We start from the raw sequence: 15,681 nt of genomic DNA, 5'->3' as shown, positions 1-15,681 counted from the left end.
GGAAACCATGGTGGAAATAACACTGCACTCAAGGCACAGTCCTAATTTGTATATAATGAATATAATATACGTGAATTTACATGATTTTCGCACAATGACTTTTATTATGTGTAAAATGACCATTTCGCTCTATATCATGTTAAAGGGGTCATGAATTGAGAAATAAACTTTCCTTTGAGTTTGATATATAAAAGATCATCATAATATAAGAATATCCTGTAAGTTTCAAAGAAAGAAAAAAAAGCTTTTATTGACAGCTGGCTCAGCAAACGATCGATCTGCGAATGTGTGTCCCCTGTGACGTCAAAGTGTCGTTAAATGCCACCTCAAGACCAATGCCTAATTCTGATGCCCCGTCCACCAACTCGCTGTAATGACTTGACATGTGATAAATAACATAGGCCTACGTGGAGCTAAACCGGATTGAACTTCCAAGCAATAACGCATGTTTCAAACATGCCATAAACTTCTTTTGGATTTAAATTTTAGCAATGCATGGTTGAACTTTATTTTCAATGAAGTTTCAGCTCACGTGGGTAAAGACATTCCATTTATTTGCTTCATTTCACCAGATTTGTTTGTAAACAAGAGTTGACAGGATGATATTATAAATGATGCTGTGGCTTCTGGATCTGACAGGAATGATGCAACATACTTATGTGAGCAAAAATGTTTTTGTTATATTTGATAGTATTGCATTGTTACTTTTGATATCTACTGATTATGTAAGTGTCTAACATAACTGAAACGCTGTCACAGGCTGGAGTATCCTTTGTATTTGAGGTGTTATTGGTTCATTGTGCTACGATTCGGGATCAGACTCGGACATGTATGGGCAAGGCCACATCTTAAATAGTGAAAAAACATTCCTTTCTTGATGTGCGTTGTTCACTCTTGACTGTTAACTTGAAGGAAAAATCGCGGAAGTTTTGAACATGTTGATTTGATGACGTTTTGCTAATGCACGTACTGGCTTGTGGGTGCGTGCATGTGTGTGTGTGTGTGTGTGTGTGTGTGTGTGTGTGTGTGTGTGTGTGTGCTATGCACAGGTTGATGTTATATCCACAGATCGGGTCAGCCAAGTAATAAAAAATAATATTTCAAATAATTGCGGGGGTGGGTAGGTGTTTCCAGAAAGCAATGTTAACTTACATTCACATATACCCTGAATTTTCAGTTCTCAAGGTATTCTGGTTCAAAAAACGCATCCATAAGTAAAGTTCAGACAACCCAGAGAATGTTACCAGTTAACACACAAGACATTCTCAACAGAGAGACAAATCGATGATTCACCAGACAGACGCTAAGAAAAAAAACGCACCATTCTACCTCTTTTGTTAAATGGCAACCGTGCACATCGCCACCTATTTGGTGGTTGTGCCATCATTTTTTTCAACATTTTCTTTTAATAACTAATCTTTATTCACTGAAAATAAGGATTATATTGTTTGTTTGATGCTAATTAATTAAATGCAGATCCATGTGTGAAATGACAGTAAAATAATAATAAATATTTGAAGTGAATTAACATTGAAACATAACCTTGTAATAATAGTGCTTTAGACTTAATATATAATATTGTATATTACATAAATGTAACTATATCAAATTTGCTTATATTCATATAACTATATTTATTATATTACACGCATCTGAAGACCTCTTAAGCTGGAACATAATTTATTTTCAATTGTGCTCAGAGAGGGAGTTGCTATGGCTACTTCGGTTTTTGGAAACGAAAGTTGAGGTTATCTGCTTACTTACTCTTAAACATAAACATACATACCCATACCATGCTTTCTGAAATTCCCCCGGGTGTATGAGAGATAAATCATTGTGTTTGTTTGATAAAGAGATTTTGCGAGCCCTTTGGGTGAATTCCAGTTGCTCCGTTTTCTCCACATTGGAAGTTTTCAAAACAATTCCTCACGTGTAAAGGAGCCAAAGCGCATTATAAAATACTAAATGTTAGCAGTGGGTGTTTACGTCCAAGTCTTCAATGCCCATTAAAAAACGAGTGTTTCAAAGCTAGGCTCAAGAAAATAGCCTATTATTCATTATTTTTTTGAATGTAAAAACTATGCAAACTTGCTATGTTGACCTCAGACAAAAGTATAAAAAGTATATATAAAAGCCAGTTCATGACCACTTTATTTATTTGAAAATCTGTGACTAGTAAACTAAATAAATGGAAGTGACCTATAAATAACAAAACTTGGATATTTCAACTTAAATTATGTTAAACTGACTTTAAAAAATGAGTTGCATGTTGTATAACTAATAAAAAAAGTTTAACATTTAACGTATTTTGATGAGTTAAAACAATGTAAAAACATATGTTGTCATAACTTTACAGTTGTGCAGTTGAACACAATTTTATATAAGCTTTTTATATTTTCTACTATTTTATCTGCCTTGTGTTTTACTTCATGTGTTGATCTTGTAAACTCTTTACACCAGAATAAATGGAATAAATAAATGGAAATGGAAACTGCTCACAAAAAGGTTGTAGGCCTAAATACGATATGATTAATTGCCATTCCAGTTAGGTGCCAAGTGGAGGAAGTAGTTTTATGATAAGGCATAAAAAGAGAAACCTGGAGCCCTAAAGCAAAATAGACACCTTAGATAACACCAATCAGCCCAATGTTTATGACCAAACTGCAGTAACGAATGTAACAATGTGCACATGTGCCGAGACCTGAGAAAATCTTGTTTCTTGTTGTCAACTTAAACCTGATTAGGTGGAGCAAGTAAGAAGGACCCTGTAAACAGCAAACCAGTTTTTTTAAGTAAAGATGAAATAACAAAACTTGGATAAAACTTAAACTTAAAACATAAAAAAAAAAAAAAAAAAAAAAACTTAAATTTACAAACTGGCAAATAACTGAGATAAGTTGAAGTACCAAAATTACTAATAGTGAAAAATCAAATGTCCTAAGCACATAACAAAATCACTCAAACTTAAACTACAATTATAATAATGAAGACAAAAAATATAAAAATACATTATTTTTGTTCACTCTTCTATAAATAAGTTTTGGGTGGCTACTTAATGCCCAGTGTAAATGATGGGTCCTGAAACAAAACCAGTTCACTGTGAATAAAATTTTTTTTAAAAATCCTTGCTGCCACAAATTAAGTACATTCAACTTTGACGTGTAAGACATTTCAAGTAAAAATTACAATAAACTGATTTAAAAAATTAGTTGAATCATAACTTTTTTTTAAATTGCTTTACTTATTATTATTATTAGTTAAAGCAATGTAAAAACCTGCACCCAGTTTCACAGACAAGGCTTAAGCTAGTCCTAAATGCATGTTTGTTTTACCTCAAAGTAACTTGCATTGACATATCTTAAAATATGCCAATGTCATTGTTTTGTCTCAAGATGCACACCAGAAATGTTTTTTCCAAGACTTGGAAATGCTACTTAAATGCCCTTATTGAACTAAAGCTTAGTCTAAACCCTGTCTGTGAAACCAGCCCATGTTCTCATAACTTACTGATCATACTTTTTTACAGTTGTAAATACTTGTTTACAGTGTTGAGAACCACTTTGGTAAAACAGGTGCTTTAACTTTTGTATATTAATGACTACAGAATGACAATGCAATGCAGCCATACTGAATGAGTAAATTGAATGAAGCATGATACTCACATAATCTCTCACTGAGGGTACTTTGGTCTTGAACACGTGAGGAATCATAACATAGTTAAGCAAACAAATTTTATGTGAGAAATGTACTGAATTCCAGAATGAGTAACAACGATTTCTGGAGCTGTTTGGAAAGACACAATTTATTCAATAGCAATCCCTGGTCTACCACCACATTTGATCTTTCAGAAATAATAATGGCACACTTTATGTAACGCAAAGAAAACATGGTCCAGTTTCTAACCCAAACCTTCCATTATAAGCACCATAATGGTAAATGTGGTCGGGCAAAAGTGCCTTGTTCATCCATCAACAATAAAAATATAGAATATTTCAAAAAGAAACACGCCACACTGTGTCATGGCTCAAAGAGTCACTGGATGATGTGGAAAAACATTCAGTTTCATATGTGCAGAACAGAGACAATAACATCAAGTTGAGGGTCAAAAGATTAATTTTCTGCTTTCTCTGTTATGATTACAGAGCAGACATGTTTCCATTTATATAACAGTCCTTAATGAAAGACTATTTTCAGAAAAAAATATTAAAGTCTGAGAGGAACATTTATCGTGAATATTCAGCAAAAATGCTAAACTTAAAAAAGTTTGTCAGTGATTGAAAAATAACTTCTTTAATTACAAGACGTGTCAATAATCAATTGACGAGAAGCTAAATGCATCTCGGCTAGTTGGGAATTTTAAATAAAGTCATGTTAAACTATCTTTGACAATTTGTCATTAATGACTCACCCTAATGTCGTTCCTCACCAGACTGTAAAAAATAAATAAAGGGGTCATATGATGTGATTTCTTTCTCTTTATTGTGTTGGCTGTTTGTGCATGCATAAGATCTGCAGTTACAAAGCTCAACGTCTCAAATCCAAAGACTTTTAACTTTTTTGTAAAAGTTAAAACACTTAAAGGGTTAGTTCACCCAAAAATTAAATTGATGTCATTAATGACTCACCCTAATGTCGTTCCACACCCGTAAGACCTCCGTTCATCTTCAGAACACAGTTTAAGATATTTTATATTTTAGTCCCAGAGCATATGCAGTTTCTGCACACTATACTGTCCATGTCCAGAAAGGTAATAAAAACATCATCAAAGTAGTCCATATGTGACATCAGTTGGTTGATTAGAATCTCTTGAAGCATCGGAAATACATTTTGGTCCAAAAATAACAAAAACTACGACTTTATTCAGCATTGTCTTCTCTTCTGTGTTCCTCCAAAAAGATTCAAACAGTTCATGAATCAGTGAATCGATCAATGATTCAGGTTGCCAATGTCACGTGATTTCAGCAGTTTGATGCGATCCGAACTGCTGAAGTCACGTGACACTGGCGACCCGAATCATTGATCGATTCACTGATTCATGAACTGTTTGAATCTTTTTGGATATTTGGATATAGTTTTTTATATTTTTGGACCAAAATGTATTTTCAATGCTTAAAGAGATTCTAATCAACCGACTGATGTCACATATGGACTACTTTGATGATGTTTTTATTCCCTTTCTGGACATGGATAGTGTGCATAGACTGCATATGCTCTGGGACTAAAATATAAAATATCTTAAACTGTGTTCTGAAGATGAATGGAGGTCTTACGGGTGTGGAACGACATTAGGGTGAGTCATTAATGACATCAATTTCATTTTTGGGTGAACTAACCCTTTAAGAGAGCAGGCAAAGTTTGTCTAACTGACAAAAGGCTGTTGTTTCTGACTGGACAAAATAAATCTATTCAACTATTATGGAAAACACTAAAACTTATAATTTACATGCCATGTAAATAAGGAAACCACAAGAAAGATGGAAGGACAGACAGAAAAAAAAGAGCAGTGCTTAGAGAAAACAGGAAAAAGGGTCACAGCGATCTTGGAAAAAGAGAGGGTAGTGTTAGAAAATGAGCAGTAGACAGATAGGTTGGTAAAAGAAGGAGGGCTAAGCTTGATGAATAGATGTTGGTATTTTCCTTCTTTCCTTCCAGAAGCTGAAGAAACTCTACTCTTGACTGCAAGCCTGTCTACTTTACGAGCCATGGTAGAAGGAAGCAAACTCTGGCACTCTGAATTTAGGAGGAAAAAAGTAGGCCACACCAAAAACATGCCAAAAAGACTAGGGTTTTTCCAATGAGCAGGCAGAATATGAGAACACAACTTTTGACATTTCTGCTGCACCTGAACCCTCATGGAAGCACCCACAACCTGAGCATCTTCTAAACAAGTGATCAAGTGTGTGTATCGCAGTGGATTGATGATAATGACATCAGGCTTTGGCAGATCACATGGCTTTAACAAAGTAAAGTCAAGTGCCTGGGGACTTCTGGATCAATCTTAGACTCCATTTAATGACTCAGAACTTAATCGTCTTAAGTTACTAATAGGAATTTTCACGTTTCATTAGAAGTGAATTTAATTTGCACTGAATGCAAGAAATGTCAGTGAGAGAAATCGGACTTAGAATAGGTTGAGAGTGGGTGTATGAAACTTAGTTTGTGTTCACCATCCTCATGGGTCGTGTTTTTGGGCTCTAAGTTAATAAAAGAATTAAACTGCACCGATGGACACAAAGGGAGTCCTCTGGATCAAAAAGCTTGGTCTGGCTCATAACAAAAGGAAAACTAATGCAATATCGCCAAACAGCAAATGCATAAACCTGAAGGAAAAGAATAAAATCATTTTACTGGCGGAGACTCTAAAGCCATCACAATGTTTTCTCTGCATTTTCACTTTAAAGGAAAAAAAATGCATTTCAAAAGGACAGAATCAGGACTCGTCATAACCTGTCAGAACAATTTGATTAAGAAACCAAGAAGAAACTTGTTTTAAACTGTTTGACTTGGCCACTATATCTCAAAAGTGCATGTGCTCTGGACTCCTTGTGAATTGTGGTCTCTTAAATCTTCTCTCACAATATAAATGAATTCATCGGTGTTCATAACAGTGACAAATATGAAGACACAATGCACGCTGGAATTGCAAGGAAACTGTAAAAAATCTTAATAAATACGGTCTGATCTGGTGTTCCGTAAAGTCTGCATGTCAATTCTCAACTGAAAATGGTAATTAAAGCACTAAAAAAAAGGAAATTTGATTACAAGACGCACACAAGGGCCACTTTTTAAAACCATTTGCCAGTGGGAAAGAAAAAACGGGACAGGAACAATTACCACTACAGTCACGTCACTTTCACTGAGGAAAAATGCTTATTAAGATTTTCACAGCATAATCCATTCAAGTCTGGTTCTCCATTCTTCCAAAGCCCTTCACATATTTTAAACCTGCTTGTATCTGGCACCCTCTGCTGTTGCCTCAAAAAGAACTAGCACATTAATAAAAACTCTTCTAAATGAGAGACCTAACAATGTGAAATCATCTGTTGTCAGTTTATCAAAAAGATATTTAAAAGAAATCCCCCACAGTAAAAATAAATAAATAAATAAGTTACCTGGTTGCCTTAAAATTGAGTTAATTGAAATTAAAAATTTGAGTTAATACAATGAAGATTTTTGAGAATCGACAACCTTTGTTCAAATATTATTAAAAGATCTAAGCATATTGGGTAATAGTGTTTTATTTATGATGATGCTGTGAACCATGCCAAATTGTGCTATTTTACATGATTGATCAGATTTTTTTATGTGGTTCAGATACAATAATATTTTCAGTTTCTATTTATTAAAACAAATTTCCTTCATTCCATCAACCCATTTTTTTATTTTAATAAACTCAAATTTAAAGAAAACCAGGGTACTTACCTTCTCTTCTTCTTTTTTTTTTTTTTACAGTGCAACATGCTGGCAATTTTAAAATAAATCAGTTTGATATGATTTATATTAGTAATATTAAAATACATATTAAAACAGAATGCACGTTTTATATTATTTGATATAACAGTTATATTTAAAAACAGGAAAACACAAAGATTACTTCAGTTCAAATAATCGTTTATTTTGCACATACTGATAACATAAATGTACACACTCGCTTTCGACTCAGCAAAAATGCAAGCTACGAGTTACAATGCACAGTTCTGCATGGAAAAGGAGCTTGTCAAGAACCATAAAGCCTCTCTTGAGTCTCAGTTGAGTTGTAATGTGGTCTGATTATTTGTGCGCTTCGAAGGTATAAATGGACACAGTGTTCCTTTTTTGAAACTTATTTCTTGGCAGCTTGGAAACGCTCGTTGACATTCTCCCAGTTCACCACATTCCAGATGGCTTTAACGTAGTCCGGTCTAACGTTCTTGTACTGGAGATAGTATGCATGCTCCCAGACATCTATCCCAAGTAGTGGGACAAGACCTCAAATTTAAAAAGGAAACAGGGTATATTAAAGTTTAAAAAGTCTTTAACAATAAAATCAGCTGATTTCTTTCTCTATGGAGTCTAGCATTGCTTTATTTTTAAGGTACACAATGTAACTTTTTTTTGTTCAAAATTTTATTGAATAAACAAGTCAGTACATCATAAATCGTTCTGGCAAGCCTATTATAAGGGTTTATATTTTAGACCTGTCGGGATGGATTTCACAGGAAATTGCATACGGGTCACTCGCCTGTATTCTGGCTCCACCCTCCTACGTACTTGCGCTCAATTTTCATTTTCCTTCAGTACTACGTCTGGGACTGCGGTGTATTTCTTAGGTTTTCTCCGGTCACATTTTAACCGGTCCAATCAGCGAACAGAAGGAGTGGCTGAGAATGATGATGTTGATGTCGTGTGCTAGTTTGAGTTGACATAAGTCACGACCAAACGTTAGCAATTGGTTATGGCAGATACACAGTGGCTCTGGGCAGGTCCAATAGTTTTAAACTTCAACAGAATACCCGCCTTTAAGGAAATTACCGTTTGTCAATAACCGTTTGAAAGTGGCCAGACTCTGTACAAAAAACCCCCCACCAGTGCGCGTCTCGTCATATCCGTAAATAAAGAATAGCTGCTTTGGATACTTTGGCCCCTGTATAATGTGCGAGTGGCATAGGTTAGTTGTCACAATGTGCAAGAAAGGTTGACATGGACAATCTTGAACCTCCGGGGAAAAAAAAATACCGAACAGAGGAGTCTGCTGGCAAAAAAAGAATGGTACAGAGCTTGTAATAAAATGAGAATTAACATTGGCCTGGCTTTTCAAAGATGGAGAGAACCAAAGGATTCAAGATATTGTAAAAGCAACATGGAGAGGCAGAGGTGGACAAAGTACACAACTCTATTACTTGAGTGAAAGTACAGATAGTACTGGTCAAATATTACTCCATTACAAGTAAAAGTTAGAGGGACAGATTTTTACTTAAGTAAAAGTATAGAAATACTTACTTTAAAAGGATAATTTCCTTTTTTATGTCAATGCATTGTTTTATTATTGTTGCATGTAATGCATATGCATCTGAAGCAACCTACTGAATAGCTTGACTATCTGTGAAATAAAGAGCTTTAGGAACTTTACAAAACCTAGAGAAATGAAACAATTGACAAAAAAAAGACAACCATAATCATCATCTTTTTTTAACACTCCTACCCAGCCCCACAGTAAAATTGGATTCTTCCACGATTCTGAACGCCAACTAAACAAAATAACGTCATATACTAGAGGTTCTGACATTGCTGCAGTCTATTAAAAATGTTTAATTGATTTAGATTAATTCTTTTGAATAATCTTTTTGAATGATAAAATGACACATTTTTATATGACTCAATATAAGTTAGATTCTATTTTTTTAACAGTCACTTGTCACCACCTGGTGGCAAAACAATGTAATCGGTACAATCATTATTTCAAGCCAAGTTATAGCAAAAATAACGACTTTATTTAACTATTTCTTTTTGTCCGAGCCAGTCTCCTATACAGATAGCATTGTACATACAGTGAAGTGTTTTCGAGTTCTACGGAAGAATGGCGGCTCACCATTGGCCGATGTTCATGTGAGCACCACTGATGCTGACGCAGGAGCTAGCCAATGGTGAAACGCTGTTCCGCCGAAGAACTCAAAAGCACTGCACTGTAAAATAATACTCAAGTAAAGTACAGACACTCAAGTAAAGTGTACTTAAGTACTGTGCTTGAGTAAATGTACTTTGTTACTGTCCACCTCTGCCAACAGGTGAGTAAGGTCTCTAACAGAGTTCACTGTAAAGCATTATCTACTCTGTAAAGGGTCATTCTTCTTCACAGTCAGACAGAGGCGAAGCACAATCAAAAGTTACATAGTGTACCTTTAAAGTCGCACTATGCAACTTTTCCATCCGCTAGATGGCGCCTATTCAAAACAAAGGTGTAGTTTGATGACGCCAAATTTGAGCACAGCATTTTGGGACATGTGGTCTTCACCTCACAGCCAGTGGAAAATAGGACTCGGGCAGAAATCATGTTCATGGACGCGGCTATTAATGTTACTATTAATAAAGCAGAGCCTGAGCAAGACCGCTGGAGCGATTGTTACACAAACCCAAGCCTTACGAGCAGCGGGACTGTTATTATGACGGAACACGGACGCCGGGCACCGGTGCTATTTCCGCTGTTTATCATATTAGATACATTTAAGTGCGTTTAAAATGACGTTTTGACATTACTCAGTGCATTCGCTCAGCGGCTGCTGTGAAACTTGTTCACACTGCTAAGAGTTAAGCGCTTCTGCCAACAAAAAATGGAAACCGAGGGTAACGCAGATATGACGCAATTGAGAGGCGACTACCTCAGATACTATGGTCAGACATCCCGGGTCCTTGGTTAAAATAGCAATTTTCTCACAGTTGGAAACATTTGGGATATTGTAAGAACTCAACTGAACAAAATATATAACACTGCAACACATGGTCTTGTTAAGAGTGTATGGGGAAAAATACAGAGTCAACAAAATAGATTTATTCTCTACCATTCCTTAAAGAACATTTACCTGTAGTGCCCTGCAAAGGGTCTTGGTTAGGGCAAGCAGCAATTCTCAGTCTACCATTGTCCTTATTAAAGCCCAGCCAGCCCCAGCCTGAGCCCTGAACGGCCACCGTGGCAGCTGACATCTTCTCCTTCATCTTCTGAAATGAGCCAAAGTCACGCTTAATAGCCTCCAACAGCTCACCTGTAATATGAAAAAAACAAATATTCATCATATACAACTATAATACTTCATAAATGACATGAAATAGGAGAATGGATATAATGTGATTTTGTTGGACATCCATTTGCATGTACAATGCACATCAAGCTGTTGTCCAGGCTGAGCTTATTGAAATCTCTCACCCTGTGGTTCTCCTCCACCATTCGGTGACAGATTTGTCCAGAAAATGGTGTGATTAATATGACCACCACCATTGAATTTCAAAGCAGGCTGAAGGGAGACTTGGGTCGTAACATCACCTGTAACACAGCAAGAGAAAACCTGAAGACTTGTTATATAAATTGAAGACAATTCTAAGTCATTAGAATGTAGTAAATTTAAATATTTTTACCATTTCACCATTCATGAAAAGGACACTCACATAAAGGATTATTAGGAGCACCATACTAATACTGTGTTTGACCCCCTTTCGACTTCAGAACTGCCTTAATTCTCCGTGGCATTGATTCAACGAGGAGCTGAAAGCATTCTTTAGAAATGTGAAAGGTTCCACCACATCCTAAAGATGCTCTATTGGGTTGAGATCTGGTGACTGTGGGGGACATTTTAGTACAGTGAACTCATTATCATGTTCAAGAAACCAATTTGAAATGATTAGAGCTTTGTGACATGGTGCATTATCCTGCTGGAAGTTGCCATCAGAGAGGATAAGTACATGGTGGTCATAAAGGGACGGACATGGTCAGGAACAATGCTCAAGTAGGCCGTGGCATTTAAACGATGTCCAATTGGCACTAAGGTGCCTAAAGTGTGCCAAGAAAACATCCTCCACACCATTACACCACCACTACCAGCCTGCACAGTGGTAACAAGGCATGATGGATCCATGTTCTCATTCTGTTTACGCCAAATTCTGACTCTACCTTCTGAATCGAGTCTCAACAGAAATCGAGACTCATCAGACCAGGTAACATTTTTCCAGTCTTCAACTGTCCAGTTTTGGTGAGCTAGTGCAAATTGTAGCCTCTTTTTCCTATTTGTAGTGGAGATGAGTGGTAAGCTGTGGGGTCTTCTGCTGTTGTAGCCGATCCGCCTCAAGGTTGTTTGTGTTGTGACTTCACAAATGCTTTGCTGCATACCTCGGTTGTAACGAGTGGCTATTTCAGTCAAAGTTGCTCTTCTATCAGCTTGAATCAGTCCATTCTGCTCTGACCTCTAGCATCAACAAGGCATTTTCGCCCACAGGACTGCCGCATACTGGATGTTTTTCCCTTTTCACGCCATTCTTTGTAAACCCTAGAAATGGTTGTGTGTGAAAATCCTAGTAACTGAGCAGATTGTAAAATACTCAGACTGGCCCGTCTGGCAACAACAAGGATGCCACACTTAAAATAGCTTGAATCACCTTTCTTTCCCATTCTGATATTCAGTTTGGAGTTCAGGAGATTGTCTTGACCAGGACCACACCCCTAAATGCATTGAAGCAACCGCCATGTGATTAGATAATTGCATTAATGAGAAATTGAACAGGTGTTCCTAATAATCTTTTAGGTGTAGGTGAGTGTATATTGATCTACATTGTAAGTGGACCGCAAGTTGTCCAACAAAATGAGGTGTATCTAGCAGTGTAATTTTAGTACTATATACTATTACATACAATTTTTAATAAATGCATATCAGGCCAGAGCCAGCGCCAGCCGAGCACTGATGAGGGGGCGTGTGAAATACTGTGACGGGGCAATCGGCGATGAACACATAAACAATATTTTTTTTAAATATAATCTTCACATAAATTCACATCAATAAATCATTTATTTAAAATAGCCCATAATCATCAGTATTTATTTAAAATATAATCATCGCATGCTTGCTCCGAATATTCTATACATTCCCTATCATTGTACCAAATTTGCGATAATATACTGACAGTCGTTTCCATTACAGATTTGTGCAAAATTTTGCAATATTTTCTAAATATACAAATATTCTAAAGATAACAAACTATTGTGAAATGACAGCTTTTCCATTAGCTGCAGTTATGCGACTAAAATGTATTATTTTCCTCTTGTGATATCCAAAATGATGGCACTTGGTAGGTTTGCATATCCCATCCACCACACTAGCCATTATTTTTATTGGAAGGAGACGTGTGTGTTACTTAAGCATTAATGGCAGGGAAAGCCCCTTAGGTTACTTAAGTGGCACATATATGAGGTGTGTGTGTGTGTGTGTGTGTGTGTGTGTGTGTGTGTGTGTGTGTGTGTGTGTGTGTGTGTGTGTGTCTCCCTCAGATCTGCTTCAAGGTCTTCATGATACTGTGGCATTTCTGTGTTTAGAATCCTGTATTCCTATAATTCTATTGTCTTTTATGAGTTTAATAAAGAACTCAGTCTCGTCTTCTCTCCAAACAAGCCGTCATCTGTAAAGAATGATCGACTTTTACGCATGCCAGGTTGATGCATAGCTATAGAGAAGAGCGAAATGTTGGAATTTGCATGGTGGTAACTAATTTTTTTTTTCCACCACTTCGTTATTTTGGCTAGAAATTTCGTTTGTTGGAAATATGAACTGAATTTATAAATGCTTTCTAAATGAAAATAATCCATTCCCTGAGTCCACAAATAATAGTAGACCGTTTAAATTAATAATTATGTCTTGAACTTATCTGTTTGGCTAAAAATGACGGAGTAGGCTATTGCAAATTGTTTCCGCTGTTGGAAGAAAAAAAGGAAGCACGCTTAATCAGATGACCGGACCACTCAAAATTTGACTTTGCCAGATTTTCTTTACTAAAATAGCTATTTAAGCTTAATGTTCACTCTAGGAAGAAAATGCAATTGGGAAATGTCATTTTCTAAATAGAATATTTTATCATTAAAATCCCCTAAATATTCATGGTGATCTGAGGGGGCGAGAGAGTCCAGGTGAGGCCCCCTGCTAGCCCCCCACCCCACCCTGTGGCGCCGGCCCTGTATAAGGCCCATTTCTGATCTCATTTGAACATACCTTTGGCCAGTGCCTCTTGATATTTCTCCTCAGTGACATTGAGGTTGCTGACATATGTTGCATGGTGCTTGCTGTGATGCAGCTGCATGATCTCTGCACAGATGTGAGGCTCAAGCGCACCATAATCATACGGGAGGTCAGGGAGTGTGTGCTTCTGTCTAGAGGCCAAAGCACCTACAATGGGGTTCAAGGTGGCAGCGCACCTAGAATGGATAGTAATAAAGAAAAACTATTAAATATTTGTCTATATTAGGTATGCAAGTATTGCAACAAAAAGTATTGTAACGACTTTGCAGGCTAACAGTCACAAATGATGGATTACTGCAGTGAGTTGAGTTCACACTGGAATATTGCTACATAGAACCAGTCAGGTGACCAGACTAGAAGTTTTCGAAATAGGGTCCATGGATTTACAAAATGCATTTTAGAGTGGTCAGATTTTTTATGAAATAATTATACGTAAAATAAGTATAGTTCCAGGCTTAGCATTTCCCTCACAGAATATAAATGGGTGTCCTAATATGATCAAATAATTTGAAAAACCTCTGGCTCAGAGCTGAAGTACTTTGTCTAACTGGAAACGTGGAAACGTTATTTCCTCCAAAGCTGCAGTAAAACTGAGCTGATTGACTACCTTCTGATAAAGTTAATTTTGACTGACAACACAGGTTTGTATAGTAAGTTAAAATAAAATCCCTCTGCACATAATGAATGGATTATACAAGTTAACTTAAGCTGTTGTTTGGCAGCCCCAAATCAGCAGCAGATAATGCCATGTACACAACTCTAACTCAACAAATATCAGCCTATAAAAATGATCGACCATATCACTGATTAAAACTTCACTAGTAATGTCAAACTATGATGCTGTTAGCTTGGTCGCTCTACCAAACACATACATTTATAAGTGCGCAGTGTATTGATACCGCTGATTTAATAAACAACCCTGATTATTCAGTTAACTGCACACACACTACGAGAGCTGATTCAGAATTTAACTTTACCTACGGACATATCCAACTCTGCACAGCATACTCTACTCCGTCAAATATCGACACATGCACTGAATAGCCTTAAGCTCGCTCCATTACAACCTGCCCTTGAAATTCAGCTACAACTTGGACTAGAGCGTACCATTTTATCAAAATAGGGGTCATATGCAAAAGTGTTTTTTCTTGTTCGTTGGTTGTGCTCTAAAACGTTCAGAGTTTTACATGTGAAATAGTACGTAAGGGTGGTGAAAATTAGTCCAATACATATAGTTCAACTGAACGAACTTTGTTTAAGTTAAAGAGGGTGCAAAAACCGTGCATCCCCTGTGCCAATTGGTATAATTCAGCTAGTCGTTCTACTAGGCCTTACTTCGCATTGAGTTGTAGTCTTTAAAATAAATGGGTTCATTTCAGAACATTATGCATTGTTTATGTCGATTGTCATTTTTTTTCTACATCCTACATTTAATCCAAGTGATTCGGCAATAATATGGATTAATATCAAACTAATAGCAAGAGCAAACCAACTGGTGGATTAATAATTACTCAAGCCTTTTTATGACGAAGGAATCTAGTTTCCTCACGTGTAATGAAAAATGTATATGCAGTGGTTCATATATATCTGGTAAACGTCAAACATAAAGTTAACGTTAAAACGCCAGTGTTGCCAGATCCCGTAAGAGAAACACGTAACATACCCTGCGTCTCAATCAGCTCCCTAGTTCACTAGTCAGGGCACTGATCAGGACATAAGTCAATGGGCTGACTCCTACTGCTCCCTGATCAGTGCCCTGACAACTGAACAAGGGAGCTGATTGAAACACCCATGGTCTAAAAAAATAAAAGGTGACCACTTTGAGGAAGCATAAACACTGGACGAAAAGGGCGCAAAATAAAGTATTTAATAATGTCATTACTTAATTCTGTTGTATGTATTGCCCAAACGGTGTGGGTATATTTGTGACACT

General features: G+C 36.6%; 1 protein-coding gene across 1 annotated transcript; it reads right to left on the bottom strand.

Annotated features, from left to right (window-relative positions):
- Nucleotides 1–7,594: 7,594 nt before the first annotated feature.
- sod2 (superoxide dismutase 2, mitochondrial) lies at nucleotides 7,595–14,875 on the bottom strand. The gene is made up of 5 exons (XM_067417601.1): nucleotides 14,726–14,875; nucleotides 13,722–13,924; nucleotides 10,898–11,014; nucleotides 10,557–10,736; nucleotides 7,595–7,968 (listed from the first exon to the last, which is right to left on the bottom strand). Exons 1-5 carry the CDS (start codon nucleotides 14,752–14,754, stop codon nucleotides 7,823–7,825), a joined length of 675 nt encoding a protein of 224 aa, XP_067273702.1. The 5' UTR covers nucleotides 14,755–14,875; the 3' UTR covers nucleotides 7,595–7,822.
- Between the last annotated feature and the right edge of the window lie 806 nt (nucleotides 14,876–15,681).

Source organism: Pseudorasbora parva, chromosome 15, assembly GCF_024679245.1.
Source record: "Pseudorasbora parva isolate DD20220531a chromosome 15, ASM2467924v1, whole genome shotgun sequence".
Taxonomy (NCBI): Eukaryota; Metazoa; Chordata; class Actinopteri; order Cypriniformes; family Gobionidae; genus Pseudorasbora; species Pseudorasbora parva.
Note: the sequence above shows the minus strand (reverse complement) of the source record. Positions and strands in the feature narration are given on the sequence as shown.

Bases quoted from the DNA above. Each gene is read 5' to 3' on its own strand.
- sod2 (XM_067417601.1), bottom strand. From the start codon at position 14,754: ATGCTGTGCAGAGTTGGATATGTCCGTAG. The intron at 13,925-14,725 runs GTAAAGTTAAAT...TATCCATTCTAG, and splicing joins AGAGTTGGATATGTCCGTAG to GTGCGCTGCCACCTTGAACC. The intron at 11,015-13,721 runs GTATGTTCAAAT...GCTGTGTTACAG, and splicing joins TCAAGAGGCACTGGCCAAAG to GTGATGTTACGACCCAAGTC.